The sequence below is a fragment of the Plasmodium brasilianum genome (assembly GCF_023973825.1).
Source record: "Plasmodium brasilianum strain Bolivian I chromosome Unknown PB_00_08, whole genome shotgun sequence".
Lineage (NCBI taxonomy): Eukaryota > Apicomplexa > Aconoidasida > Haemosporida > Plasmodiidae > Plasmodium > Plasmodium brasilianum.
The window spans coordinates 63,361-79,253 of record NW_027122927.1 but is presented as its reverse complement, the minus strand read 5'-3'; the positions used below and the strand labels follow the sequence as shown (position 1 = coordinate 79,253).

Here is a 15,893-nt window from a genome sequence, read left to right as displayed (position 1 = left end):
TGAGTAATGAAAAATATGTATTTTTTAAAACTGAAATTATTATTATAGTCTAACACATGTAAAATCTTTATTGATATATTTCTAATATGCATAGCTATAAATGGAATAAGTCTATAATTTCATGTGTGTGCAATTAGCGTTCCGATATACAATAATAAATAAATATAATCTTATTTTTTTTGAGAATTTGAATGTTTTTATATTTCCATTTTACATTTTATTATACTACTTCAACCAAATTATATTTGGCATATGTATATTCGTATATTAAAATAGGCTTACATGAAAACATTATATTTTTGCTTTGAAATGAATATATAATACCCAAATTCATATAATTGAATAGATCTCTGGTGATACGTATTTGTACTAAAAGGCAATACTCCCCATTTTACATCATTTATTACTCTAAAATTATTATAGGTTCAGTCTAATAAGAAAATATATTATTATATTAAATTAAAAATAAAAATGTCTTTTTTTGAACCTAATTATAAGAAGATAAAGTATTGTGTTGCATGGATATTTATAAAAGTATCCTTTTTTTTTTTAACTTAAAAAGAGAGTTAATATTTATTATATAAAATAAGCTTTATGAAAAAATATACAAGGGAACATATTTACTGTAAAAGTTAATGTAAAGAACTTCTACATTTTTTGAGTAGTATTAATGTAAAATTATAAATATATAATAAAATTGTATACTTCTTAATTTTACCTATTTATAACTGTTTATAAACTATGCTATTTTAATTCTTTACAGTTAACAGTTAAAAAGGACTGTTATATTAATTGCTTGTCTAATTGTTGTTATAATTCATTTCTGAAAATATTAACTAAATATATATGAAATTGAAAATGAATCAATAAACATATTTTATGTGATACGTTTTTATATCATTAAAATATTAAATAAATAAACTAATGTTATTCATATATAATCAGATAATATCTACAAATAGTCTTCTTTTCTCCCTGATTATTGGATATATTTAAAAATGTGTTATATATTTGTAAAATGTAAATTATTTTTAGGGTAATTAATATATATATTATGAAATAGTTTCATTATATATACGTATTTAGTTCATATATATATTAGTTTTTACTCTTGTTTATAAGTATAATTAATAGAAAAATAATATACGTTTGAAAATATTATATATTTTCAAACTGATAAATTCCTATATATATAAATTATTATTATGATTTTATTATATAGTGCTCTCAATTTACATAATTTATATCATAAGTTATATATGAATTTATAAATTTTTATATGAGTAAAAATATATTTTACGTAGAGTATTAAATGTAAAATAATAAATGAACCTGTAAAGTAATCTGTCAATTAAAGGATACAGAATAAGAATCTTTTAAAATATAACGCAAAATATATAAATAATTTAAACATATGAAAGTACAATAATATTTATTTCTGTAAATTTCTTTTTTTTGTATATTCAGAATTAATATTTTAAGTCTAACTACTTTTATGTTTTTATAATTTTTTAATTATTTCTTAGAAGAATGATGTGTTTTTATTAAAAAAATTCTATAAATATTTATTTCATTTGATTAAAATGATTTTTTTGCATGTTATATATTTATAATTATAATTCTCAATGATACAAAAAGAATATTGTATATAAAGAATAGAAATATTTGGACATAATATATTTTTTCTTTCAAAAATCTTTTTAACAAATTATTATATATTTATATAATTATGTTTACTAATTGTGCCTAAAAGTTAAAGTATAACCTAATACTATGTATATGGAAAAGAATAAATAAAAAATAATATATTTCTGCTGAAAATAACAAAACGAAAATAAATAAATTAAATATTTTAGTAAATTTAAAGTTATTATCTCTATTTTGTTAAGTACATATTATACAATTTATATATTATACTTATTTCTAAAGTTTTTTAATTTTTAATAGATTTATATTTAATATAATTCTGTGTAAGATACTTACAAAAATTTTATTTTTAATCTACTTATTTTAAAATTTATTAATATTTTTTGTAAATATATATATATTATTAATAACAAAAAAAAAAAAAATTTATGTATTAATTTTTAAACTCGTCATTTAGAAAATATAATATAAACTAACCTTTATTAAAAAATTAAGAATTTGAAGTATTATGGTACAAATATTAAAAAAATATATTTTTTTGAATTTTATATTATATATTTTTTTAAATATTCGTGTGTTATTTTATAATCTTTTTTTTAAATATATAAAAATATATATTTCAAATTTTATAATTTTTATAACATCAAGATATGTATATTTATTTCCTTTTTTATATATTATTGCTACTGCTATATTACTATTATAGTTAATATTATTTAACAGTAATTACCGTTTTTTCAGAATATTATATCCACAGTATTGGAATATTAATATGCAAAAAATAATTATATAAGTAATTATTCTTTTTTAATATTTTTTAAAAAGTATTCTCTATAATCTACATTGCGAATAAATTCATTTTTTTTTTAAATAATAAGGATTGATATTTTATATTATTATTTTTTTTTGAAAGAATTAATGCATAAATTATTTAATTGCAAAATTCTATTAAATAATTAAATTATATATTTTGAATATTTATAAATGAATGCAAATTATGTTATAATAATGAGATATTGTTTTTTAAAAATAGCATTAAAAATTTTTTAATGAATTTTTAAAGTTATTTTTCTTTGAGTAACTTGTAAGATGTATTAGAATTATAAATATTTTAATTATACATTTATGAAAAAATAAAAGACATTAATATAAAATTGAAAAAATAAATATCCTATCTTCTATAATTAATAGAATATTGTATTACTGTTATTTTTTTTCTTACTGAATATATTATAATATTAAAAATCTATGTTATGGAAGATAAAATTAAGTTACGCTTTTATATTAAAGCATGTACTTTCCTCCTTTTAACTTTGATATGTAATTTTTACGATGATAAGGTATGATATTATCTATAAGGATATATATATTATCCATATTTTTTGTGGTATATCTTTATTAATACTTTTTGTTATAATAAAATTATTTATACTTTTAAACTATGAATATTTGTTTTTTTAGAGGATCTCTTATACATGTTCGAATGAAAAGAATAATATTGATATCAAATTATTTGCAAGAAATTATCGTTTGCTAGCAAAGAATAAACAAGGAACGTGTTCAAATATTGTATGGATAAAAGAAGAAATTCCAAATAATGCAGAATACAAAAAATATATACCTAATAATGAAAAAGTATATAAAGAGAAAAATAAAACTCGAAATGAATGTTCATTAAATAATTTAAGAAATTATGGAGAATATAGGAGAAGTAAGTTTTCTTTGCACAACAGAGAAAATTCATATTCAAAAAAAAGAATGTTAGACAAAATATATTATAAAAATAAAGTTAGGGATATTATTAATGCTGATTTTAAGTTTTTAAGAAAAAACATATTACAAGAATTAAAAGGTCTCTGTGCTTCTTGTAGCTTAATTATGTTATCTGGAGCTATATATTTATTCTTAAAATTTATAAAAATTGGTGATCTTAGTACATTAAAATCATCTTTTATAGAGTTTCGTATAGGTAACGGAACTATAGTGGTTTTGATATTAGGATTAATAGTTTTAATAGCATTGATATATATAGGCAGAAAGATTTTCAGAGATGTAAAGCTAACATATAAAAAATGCGAATTAAATAATACGGCATATCCTTCTTTTCGTAAAGTATTTTTTTTGTAACAATTAATATCTATAACTTCCTAAGTGATATAAACACATGGAAAAAATATATATAATTGCTTAAATTACATAAAAAAATGTTTATTTTGCTGGCCCTTTTCATGTACAACTGTAAAAATATACACTTAAAATTTTTTTGTTAATTTGAGAATTTTAATGTTATTTTATATGTGTTTAAAGTATATCCTTAGTTTTACATAATATTATGTTTTATATATATATTTCTGTATTCAAAAAGATTTTTTTAAAGAAATATATATATATCCTCAATAGTATTAAGTAAAAGGGGATTTATATAAATTTGTTCATATACTGTGTCATTATATATTTGTTATTTAAAAAAGGTGTCATAGTTATTTGTAGTTTTTTCTTGGTATTAAATGATAGTGTCTTAAGCAAATAAAAAAATGTACAATTATTATAAGATTAAAAATAAATGTGCAATGGTTAGTGTATAATGAAACGAATTAATTGCATTTTTTTGCATCGTTATATTTGTTTTTAAGAGTAAAAACACAGTTTATATTTATTCTACAAAATAAGTTTTATCATAAAAATATCATGAATAATATTTATTTAAAACAAATTTTTAATGGATATTTTATTTTATTTGTATGCAATAAATATAATATAAATAATATCTCTTTTATATAAGATTTTGAGATTAGGTCTTACGGTTGATATTTTATCTTTCCTCCTGTTTTTATTTTACTTTATTTAATTAGCATATATATATTATTAAATGTGAAATTAATTCTGTATTAAAAAAAAAGGAAAAAAGTTCAATGAATTAAGAAATTAATTATATTTGTATATATATAACAAAAGGGTAAATGTAATAACGCCTGATTTTTAAAAATATTTTTTTGATATATAAATGGACTTTTTTTATTTAAATCCTTTATTATTAAAATATAAATAAAATTAATTTTTTATTATTTTAATTATTTCGTTATAAAAAATAAACTGTTAACCATTCGTTGAATTTTAATGTGCGCTAAGTTAATAATTTTTATAGATAAATTCTGTTAATATTTCAACTTGATATTACTTAAATAAATAAGGAGGTATTACTTTATTATTTTTTTATATATTATTATGTTGTTAACAGTGTATCTGCATATATATATATATATATATATATATATAATATATATATATATATATATATAGTGTACAAAATCAATAGAGTGCAATTAAAAAAAAATAATTAAAAAAATGTAATAAAATAATTAGTGTCCTTGCATTTATTAGAAGTATGTACCTAATTCTGAGAACTTTTGTCTCTACTAAATGTATGATTATTATAAAGAAATTATGAAAAATAATATTAAATGTTCACTTATTATAAAATGATTTGAATTACATTTTTTTTTTTTTTTTTATATAGGTATATCAATATCACATGAATATGTTATTATAGTTACAGTAGTATATATTTTTTGCTTTATTATTTTGAATATTATGTTAAGTATAATACAAAAAATCTCAGGCCTATATTAATATCATAACTTCAGATATATATTGAAATTCAAGGATATACATAATTATGAGTAATAATTAAAAATAACTTATACTAGAAGTTTTTAATATCACGTATTAGTTCAACAAGCAAATATTTTATATGACAAAAAATAATAGTGGCCATATCTAAAATATAATGTTTAGTTATGTGTATGATTTTCATGAAGATTACAAAAGTGAAAATTTTCAATGAAATCTCAAGCAAATAAGAATTACATATCAATTTTTCTGATTCATTATATACTATCTTGTTAATTTATATTATATTTATGGGAATATTTTATATGTTTTTCCTTTTGTATAAAATAAATAAAAATGAAACTTAGAACTATAAATACTTTTCGTCGCTATTGTAATATACATTATTGGAAATTTTATAATTAAAAAATAAGTTCACATATGTTTTTTTCATTATATATCTATTTGTCTACTCAACTTAGATTTTGTATAAATAAGAGTTATTAAACAAACAAACAAATTAAGAATAATGATACAGAAAAACATATTTGTGAATTATTAAATAATGACCAGCACTGTATCTATTTAAATATTATTCAACACTATAATAAATTTCTTTTACAGTCATCTATAAATATATTCAGTACAATGCCTTACATTGTATCTATAAAATAATAGCAAAAACGTTAAAATTTGTGTTTAATTTGTAAAATATTTAATTCTATATAATTCAAAGAAAATAAGTAATAATATAAACTTAAAATAAATCTATTTATAAATAAAATGTATTTAATATTTATATATTAAATGAGGTTTTTATGTTTTTTCTTTTTCTTTTTATATAATAATATAATACATGTTATCATTTATATTTATGCGTTTACTTTTTCTTCCTTTGTTTTTTAGTGCATAGTTAATAATCATTACTTCATATTATTCTGTAAGAAAATCAATTTTTACTGAATAATCTTGTGTTGTATTTTTAAATTTTAAAATTATTGTTTATGCATTTTAAATAAAATCTAATATATAAATGTATTTTCATGCTAGTGAATCTTATAATATTATTGAGTTTATGTTACTCCTTTCCTTATGTAATCTATATATCATTATTATTGTAATTTTCATAAATATTTAATCATTTTTTTACTTTTAGTTAATATTATTTATTAATAAATTTCTACAAACATGTAGCTTTAATACCACTGAGTATTAGTTTTTCTGTTGCAAATAATTTAAACTGTAATTTTTGTATTAAGGACATCCTTGAGATTGATAACTTATATTATGAAAAATCTATCATAATTTCTATCAACTACTTCATGGATGTTTTTTAAGGATACTATTATTCCTTTTTTATCTTCTTCAAGTTCAATAATTTTTCTCCTTTTTAAATTACTATTTAACCCCAATGTCATTGGAGTAAACTATATAAAATATAAATATATATATATATTCGTAAAAATATAATTTTATTGTTTCGGTAATTACTTGTAAAAATGAATATATTTATTGTGATAAAATATTGGTCATATTAAGTATAATTTTTATTAACCTTATATAAAAAAAATAAGGTAAAACTTGATAATAATTAGAAAGTTATTGTTAAACTGGCAGCGAAAGCATAACTCTTTGGAGGTGCTAAATTTTTTGGTACATGAGAATATATATTTGTATCTCCCATTGTTTCATCGTATGTTTTCTTAAATTTGCTTAACCCTCCACAGAATTCGTTCATTACTATTTCTTCACATTCCTTGTAATGTTCAACATAAAATTCATAACATTTTTTAGGATTTTCACAAATTCTAGCATCATTCTTTCTATATGTAAAATTTCTAAGGCCCTCATATAAATTATATAGTTCTGTAAGTTTTTCTAAAATAACAGAATTAATTTGTCCTTGTTTATTGTTACATATATTACCTATGTCGTCTGAAAACTTATTATACTTCTGATATAATAAAGAACTACTGTTGTATATTTCTTCTATATTTATCCGATAATTTAAGTAATTACAACGTTTCACTCTATCAGAATATTCTCTCTTTATTTTAAATAAATATACACCAGTCTCTTAGCATAGTGTGATATACTTATCAGAAGCTTTAAAAATATTATATTTTTCAGAACCGCAATACCTTCCAGGATTTTAGTCAATCATCCACTCAGTTCTCTATCAAAATTTGACATAGGATCATTAAATTAATATTTATATTTAAGAAATAATGTAACCGAATTTTTTTAAAAATTAAAAAAATATAATTATAATATATGAGTAAAATAATAATTTCATGAAATATATATTTATGTCATTTCTAGAACAGCAAATGGTTGAATACAATAGTACATATAATTATTATAACATATAAATAAATATTACCTTGTCTCATGGATTTCCGGATACCATTATGTGTAAGTATATATGAAATAATTAGAAATAATTAATTTGGTATCTTGATAATCTTTGTAAAAGTAAAAACAGATATATAATATGTGTATATATGATGTACTCTTTTTTTTAGTAAATAGAATTTTAAAAACATTTTTTGATATAATGTCCTCTTTATTTTTTTTTTAATATTAAAATAAGTTAGTATAGCTCGTATACTATTTATTAAGCCACATAATTGATAATATGGGAATTTGAAAAATAGGATAACTTTATTCTAACTAAATGAAAATTATAAAGAAATATATGTTTTTCTATTTTTTATATTCCTATGAGACATATATAATAATATTTTATACATAAAAATAAATTAATTTTAGTGTACGTTCATATAAGTTACCGATAATATTGTAATATTTATTTAGGGATCCTTGTTGAACTTTTAAAATATTATAAATAGATATGTATTAACTATTTATAAAGTATAGAATATTCTCTTTTATTTTGTTATTATTTTTTTTTATTGTTAAGTAAATACATTTCATATTATTTCAACTAACTTTTATTATATGTTATAATAATATAATAACTCGTTAATAAATTCAATCTCGTCAATATTACTGATAATACAATATAAATAAATGAAGAAGGAATTTAACTAGAATGTAAATATAACATATAATAATAAGTATTCTTTTGTCAAAATAAAAATATACTTCCTCAAAAAATTTGTTTTAATTATAAATATAGTATTCATATATAGACTATATCGTATAATTATAATATAATCTATTAATTCTCTCCATTGTATTACATACAGATGTTAGAGTTTTACTTTCTACATTAAAACCTTCATAATGGGATAATATATATATTTATATTAGATATATAAATGTATGCAGAATATGTAAATATGTTTATACTATAGAATAATTATTTTTATATATTACGAGTAAAAAGAAAAATTATTTAATATTTATCGTAATTGCTTCAGTAATATTTATAATTGAAATCATTTGTACTTGTAGAATAACAAAAATACTGATTAATATGTCAATCAAAATTTATCATTATAATCTATAGAGTATACACACTATTAGTAATCTTTTTTACGACACGAGTTTTTATTTCAATATATAATTAATTAGTTTCGAAGTTTAATATAGTAATATTTTGCACTTATGTATATGTCACTCCTATTTTATTTATCAATATTATAAATTAGATGTGCTCAACATCACAATAACATTTAATTCAAGGTACTTAGAAAATATTATTAAATTATTTATTCTTTTTTTTATATAATTTATTGTTCTAAAAAGTTTACTATTATATATATTTACTATAATATATGAATTATAAGTTATATATTAATTTTATTAATATATTTAACATATAATCAAATGTGTTTTAAAAAAATTAAAAAATGAAAAAAAACAATTTTTTTTTTTTTTTATTATCATTTAATATATGGAATTAATTGTCTTATTCTTTATGAACAAAGTACAGTTAATATGGAGGAAAAATTATTATAATCGTTAAAATAATTATATGTTAAAGTTATTTTACGAAGAATATTCTTTGGTTCTTGTTTTATTTTTTTTATTTAATATATTAATATACTTTTTTTCTATTTTTACATAAATGATACACTTAATAAAGTTAAATAGTTATTAATAAGCGTTGCATATTTCACTACATTAAATTTTTCTTATTTAAGTTTTATATTAAATTATAAATATATTCATGAGTTTATGTACATTAATATGCTTTTATAATATCTCATATTTAATATATATTTTATACTCTTAGAACATGTTTATAAGATTATAGTTAAAAAATTAAGTTTACATAACAAATAAATAAAATAAAAGACAACGTACATATTAATATTCATGTAATGTATACTCAATATTATTTAAATAAATAAGTGATATATATCTCATATTATAAAACATAAAAGTATTTTTTGAAAAACGCCTTAATTATATTAAACTGATATACTTCGGAGAACTATATCTTTATTATATGTAATATAAAATAAGAATATTTAATTTCCATTAAATTCATTAAAAATTATTAAAACATGGATAATGTTAGTATAGATAGTAAATAAAAATAATTATTTTCTTAATAAAATATTATTAATATATCATTATATATTTGTTTTATATGTTATAAGTATATTATATTACAAAGATAAATTTATATTTCTGTTAGCATTGTATATCTTGCTTGTAATACCTATAGCTAAGTAAGAATAATATTTTTTTTTTATTTATTATTAATATTATTACTGTTTTAATGATATTGTTTAAAAAATAAGCAAAATTATATTTTTATAGTTCTTACCTAATAAAAAAAAGTAAATTAAAATTTAGAATCTACCTATTTTTATGGTATATGGTAACAGTAAAAAATTATTACGTATAAAAATGAGTTTTATATTTTCACACGTAGATTTAATATTATATTATTTTATAAATATGCATATATATATAGATAGATAATTTAAAAAAGTATATAAAAAGTAATAATAAACAGCAATTTTATTAAATAAGTACAAAAAAGATAAAAAGAAAAAGATTGGAAATCAATATTTATAAATTCTAGTTAAAATGGAATAATAATATGTAAAAAAAATTTTCTATTAATATAATATAATAAAAATCAAAATAGATATTTAGTCGAAAATGGAAAAGAAAAAATATATGATATTTTTTGAAATTCCTATAAAATAATTTTATTCTGTTTAATTTGTATTTCATTTTAAATAAATGATGAAATATATAAATTTAGTACAGTTTAATTTAAATACTTTTATATATTTTTATTTTATTTATTTAATTTCACAAAAATAATAATAAATTATAATGCATAAAAAAAATAATAACAAAACCATAAGAATTTTTTTTATATATAGTTTTATATTTTTTATCCAAATTGTAAAATAAATACAGGTATATAGGTGAATCGATATATTCAGAATAATATAATTATTATTATATTTTATTCATTTTAATAATTTCACTTATTTTTAAATATATTTTAACAAAATTTATATAAAACAAAAGAAATACTTTAATGTTATCTATATATATATATATTTGTGGACATTTTTCATTTAAGTTACAATATTTGTTTAGAAAAAAAATTAAATTTTTTATTATGAGATAGAATTTTTAAATACATTTTTTTCATTTTGGGAATATATAAAAATTCACCAAACAAATTCTTATTTATATAACAGTTAAGGATTTCGAAATTTATAATAAATGAACACTATAATGGTGAGAACATTCATTAACTCATAAAAATATATCATAAATTCATAAAGTACGTGGTATATATTTTTTATAATATATTTAATTTTATAAATTATGTATGTATTTCCATAAATTTTTCATGCGTTCCAACGTATTTTTTTTTTTTAATTTATTTACATTAATTAATACATAAAAAATCAAATAATAGGCATATATAAAGTATACAAAATAATTATTTTTCTAAATGTGAAGTAAACTGTACAATCAGTATTAATGGAGTACATATAATAAATAATTATATAAATTTAAGTAACAATATTATATTAATTAAAAAATGGAATCACAAAACTATTGATTTTTCCTTTCTTTTATTTTTTAATATATTAATTTTCTAAAGCTTAATATTTCAGAAAAATATTAATATTAATTATATATATATATGTGCTAACATTTTGCTAATTTTATTGATCAAGCATTAATCTAACATGTAATAAATATTATTACATAAAAAAATTAAGTATATATACCTCAAATATGTTTAAAATATATGCATCAAAATTTTTGTATTTAACGACTGCATAACTATTTTATATTGAGCATAACATTACAAGTCTTTTTTTAGTTCCATCAGAGCTTACAAAATTTAAATAATATTTTTCGTTAACAGATTCTTTCTATTTAATATAATCCAAATATATTTTAGGTTTATGCCTATGAATTTATAAAATGTATTTTTCTGATGTTTTAACGGATTCATCTACTGTTCCATCATTATTTATAGAATTTTCATATGCGATATCATCTCTTATCCAATTTCCTATATCGGTCCTGTAGCTGTTTTTCTCTATATGATCATGGATTTTCTTATTTCTATTATTTTCTAAATCATTTCCTTTATATTCAATTATTCTTTCTGCGATTTCTGGTTTTTTATCTGAATTTTCCTTTGAATTCCATTCATTTATAAAATTATCTAAATATGATTCCCTATTTTCTATGTCCTCCTCTTTTTTGCTTTCTTCTAGTACCATTATAAGTACGAGTATACAGAGTTTTGCTAGTAACTTTTTTCTAATATATTTATATATTTCTTCATAACTTCCTTTGTGCTTTAATTCTTCCATATTTATTAGTGATTCATTTTTATATTCATCTGTTATATTAAGGAATTCCTTTGTCAACCCATTTAACCAGTCATGTTCCAAATATTGTTTTATAATAATACCCTTTCTTGATATCCAATGTCGCCATATATCTTTTTGCCATTCTATAAAACGAATTTTACGATTTTTATTTGACAATATCGTTTTAAAATTTTCACTTTTTTTTAAATAAACTTGTTCCGTTTTCCATTCATTTTTCAAATTAGTGAACCATTCTTCTTTTTTCAATTTTTCACTGAGATTTCTATATCTTTCTATCCATTTATTCCATAGAATTATTTGATTTTCCACATCATTATTTTTAGTATTTTCCATTATTTTATCGTTTGTTAAATTAGTACTTGTACCATACTGCTCTTCTAAGAGCTCTTGTAGGCATATTTCTAAAAATTCTACTTTTCTAGATTCCCATTCCTCATTTTTTTTTTTTTCAAGTACTTCCATATGTACTTCTATAATAGTTTTGCTCCTATCTTTTTGCTTTGACATGTTTAGATCTTTGCTCAAATTGTGTTCAAGTATTTTTATATTTTTTACTATTTCTTTATCATAACATGTTAAGTGTTCTACGTAATTATGTGATAAAAACTCACTTTTTTTTTTAGAAAATGAAGATAGTAATATTCTCAGAAAATGCACTTGTCTTCTTTTGATCTTTTTTTTTTTTTAAACCTTCCTAGTAAACCATACTATATTATAAAGAAAATATTTTTATAATATAAATTGTTAGACTGAGCAAATTATTATAATATTTTTAATACATCAGTTTTAGATTTACTTTAATTAAAAGGGTAAATACAATAATACATAGAAAGCTTATTGAAAGAAATGATATGTATGTATTGGTTGGATTTCCTACTGCATCTGTAATAGCTTTTTTAATGTATATATTATATAGTGTATTTATTTAAAAAATACTTTAATAAGAAGCATTGGTGTTACCTGGAGTTTCAGGTGATGTAGGGAAAATAGAAGCAGTAAAGACGTATTTTGATTCTTCAGGGGGTGATGCAGGTGTTTGTACAATACCACTTGTTTTTGTGACTTCAAAAGCTGTACCAGATGATATAGGTTCTATCACTTTTTCTGTAGATGGGAATTCGGAATTTATACCGAGAAGTGATGTTTTCTCTTGGACGACTTTTTGCTCACCAATATTATTTTTTATACTCGGAGGTACAGTTAATGTTATTTCAACATGTTGAGGATGAGTTGTCTGTTGAAGCTGGTCTCTACTTAACGATTCTGTTTGCTTCATAGATTCTTGTAGAGGTTTCTCTTGAAATTCATTTAAATCTTGTTGTTCCTTTGTATGTTTTTCTCTTGTTTGTACAGTTTCATGTTGCATAGGTGGAACGAAAGGCTTGCAATCGGCAAGTTTTTGAAATGTTTCTGGCTTACTTACGTCGCAAGAATTATTTGGAAATGGTAATATTAGATTTTTTTTTTTGCATTTTTGATAAATGTGCTCTTTATTATTGGTGAAATAGTTCTTTCTATCTGTAATCCAAGTGTTATAATCAATAATTTTACTAGAACAATTACTATCACAATTATTTGGATTAGCAAGTGAATTCCTAAGGCATTGCTCTTCTGGTTTTTTTATTCTTTTTTCCTCACAGAAATCTTCTGCTTCATGTATTAATTGTAAAATTTGTTTATCTTCTTCTTCCATAATCATAGGACATATGCCATATTTATTTTGCCCTTTATAGTATTGTTGTAACCAGTGCTTCAGTGCTAATTCCCATTTATCTTGTCTTTCAAAAGGTGGTGGTTCTTTCTTTTTCATAATTAGATATTCAGCCAATTCTAGGCATACACGCCGGAAAATTTGCTTATTTTTTTCATTTTTCAAGGAATTAGTTTTTTCTTGTACATGTGTTATAATCTTTTTAAATTCAGGTTTTGTACGGAATCTCCACGCATCATTTCCGAAAATAGGAACATTCTAAAAACAAAAAAATTATTAAAAATTATATAAGGTATAATTTTTAAATTAGATATGTATAAACATTTTCTTTATTATAAATTCCTTATAAATAAAATTAAGCATCATAAAAAGCAATGAATATTACCGAGGAAAAACAAGAATCCATATGGATTCTAAGTTAATAATGAAGTTTGTTCAATATAATAATCTGAAATAAAAATACAAATTGGTATCTTTTTACTTATTTCTAGTGTAAATTTAAATTAATATTTTTATATAATAAAAAATTATAAAATAATAATTTTCATAAGAATTTAAGTTTTTCCTACAAAATAATTGAATACATTACTATTTATTTTGTACGCTTCTTATCTGCTTTTAATATATGTTAATATATTATAAATGGAGATAAATTCTAACGATATTTTTATATGAATGCATAGCAATTTATATATTTTTATGAACAAATAATATTCTCTTTATAAAAAAAAAGTCAAGATATTAACAATAACGAAGTACATACAAGTTATATCAACATGTAATATAAAAGTTAATCTGTAAAAATATCATCAATCTATATAATAAATTTCTTTCTTTAAATACAAACATATAAATATATGTATTATTTTCTATATTAATGTAAACAATTTTTTATATTCTTACTTTTTTCCAGGAATATATGATCTGTAAACCAAATCATTGTTAGTACGGATACCATATATATATATATATATTTTTTTTTTTTTCTCTTATTTTTTTTTATTTATTTTTGGTAGAGACATTTATAGTGTTATAATTATTTTTTAAAAATTTTTAAAAACTTACCACATTGTAAGTACGAATCAGTATTAATAATATATAAAATATACTAAATTGTTGCTATTTCTATGGAAAGTACTTATCATTAAAATGTGACTGTAATACTTAATATTATATTTATATACTCAATCCAAAGTTTCTTTATTTCTGATACATATTATTCAGTAGAATAATCTTAATAAAGTATATTTTATTAAAGATTTATTTTCTTTTTTATGGGATAATTATCACTTTTATAGAAGAATCATTTTATTTAGACAATATTTTAATTAACGAAAAGTATATTTTGGTGTAATAATTAATAAAAATATGCTTGGCTGCTTATTATAACTATGAAATATAATTAATAAATAATTACAACAAAATAATTTATAATATATTGTTGAAGAAATGTAAAATATATTATAATTTTGTAATAAAAAATATTAAAATAATAACTGAATGTAAATAGAGTAATATATTAAATTACATTAAACAAAAAATAATAAAGCTTTGTAATTATTTTTCATTAATTTATGATAGATATATTCTAATAAGTAGAATAAAAATACATTATATACTTTTTTGATTGTTTATACATTTAACCATCATAAAATAAATTTTTTTTTATAACAAATATTTATTTAGTATACAAAATAAAAAAAGTTGTATATTATTTATAATTCTTTTTATGACGCGCATAATCAAATGAAATTGCAGAAAAGTTTTAACTTATAACCAACAACATAGGTTATTATATTAATACGTACATATATTATTACGTATTCTAATGTTTCCTTTGAAATAAGTACATATGAGATAAAGAACGATCGGAAGATTAAACAAAAATATACTAATTATAAATTTCTGTTACTGATTAACATACATATAAAATTGCGTTATTATGGTTATATTTAGTAAATAATTTATAATAATGAGTTATATATTAAATTATTTTTATGCATTAATTTATTTATATAAAATTTATTTGTTCAATGTTCTGTTCTTTTTATTTTAATATCATATATTTTTTTCAATGTTTTTTTAAAATATATTATTTAATAACAGTATATAGTAGAATATAC

At 18.9% G+C, this 15,893-nt stretch overlaps 4 protein-coding genes across 4 annotated transcripts; 1 reads left to right on the top strand and 3 right to left on the bottom strand.

Moving 5' to 3' along the window:
- Window positions 1–2,900: 2,900 nt before the first annotated feature.
- MKS88_000234 (uncharacterized protein) lies at window positions 2,901–3,774 on the top strand (the record flags this gene model as incomplete). Its single annotated transcript, XM_067219233.1, has 2 exons — window positions 2,901–2,987; window positions 3,109–3,774. 2 exons carry the CDS (start codon window positions 2,901–2,903, stop codon window positions 3,772–3,774), a joined length of 753 nt encoding a protein of 250 aa, XP_067070431.1.
- Window positions 3,775–6,847: 3,073 nt separating this feature from the next.
- MKS88_000233 (uncharacterized protein) lies at window positions 6,848–7,802 on the bottom strand (the record flags this gene model as incomplete). The annotated part of the gene is made up of 2 exons (XM_067219232.1): window positions 6,848–7,303; window positions 7,770–7,802. The coding sequence occupies 2 exons, from the start codon at window positions 7,800–7,802 to the stop codon at window positions 6,848–6,850; spliced, it is 489 nt and encodes a 162-aa protein (XP_067070430.1).
- Window positions 7,803–11,633: 3,831 nt separating this feature from the next.
- On the bottom strand, window positions 11,634–12,566 carry MKS88_000232 (uncharacterized protein; the record flags this gene model as incomplete). Its single annotated transcript, XM_067219231.1, has 1 exon — window positions 11,634–12,566. The coding sequence occupies one exon, from the start codon at window positions 12,564–12,566 to the stop codon at window positions 11,634–11,636; it is 933 nt and encodes a 310-aa protein (XP_067070429.1).
- A 430-nt stretch (window positions 12,567–12,996) lies between these two features.
- On the bottom strand, window positions 12,997–14,176 carry MKS88_000231 (uncharacterized protein; the record flags this gene model as incomplete). Its single annotated transcript, XM_067219230.1, has 2 exons — window positions 12,997–14,028; window positions 14,156–14,176. 2 exons carry the CDS (start codon window positions 14,174–14,176, stop codon window positions 12,997–12,999), a joined length of 1,053 nt encoding a protein of 350 aa, XP_067070428.1.
- Between the last annotated feature and the right edge of the window lie 1,717 nt (window positions 14,177–15,893).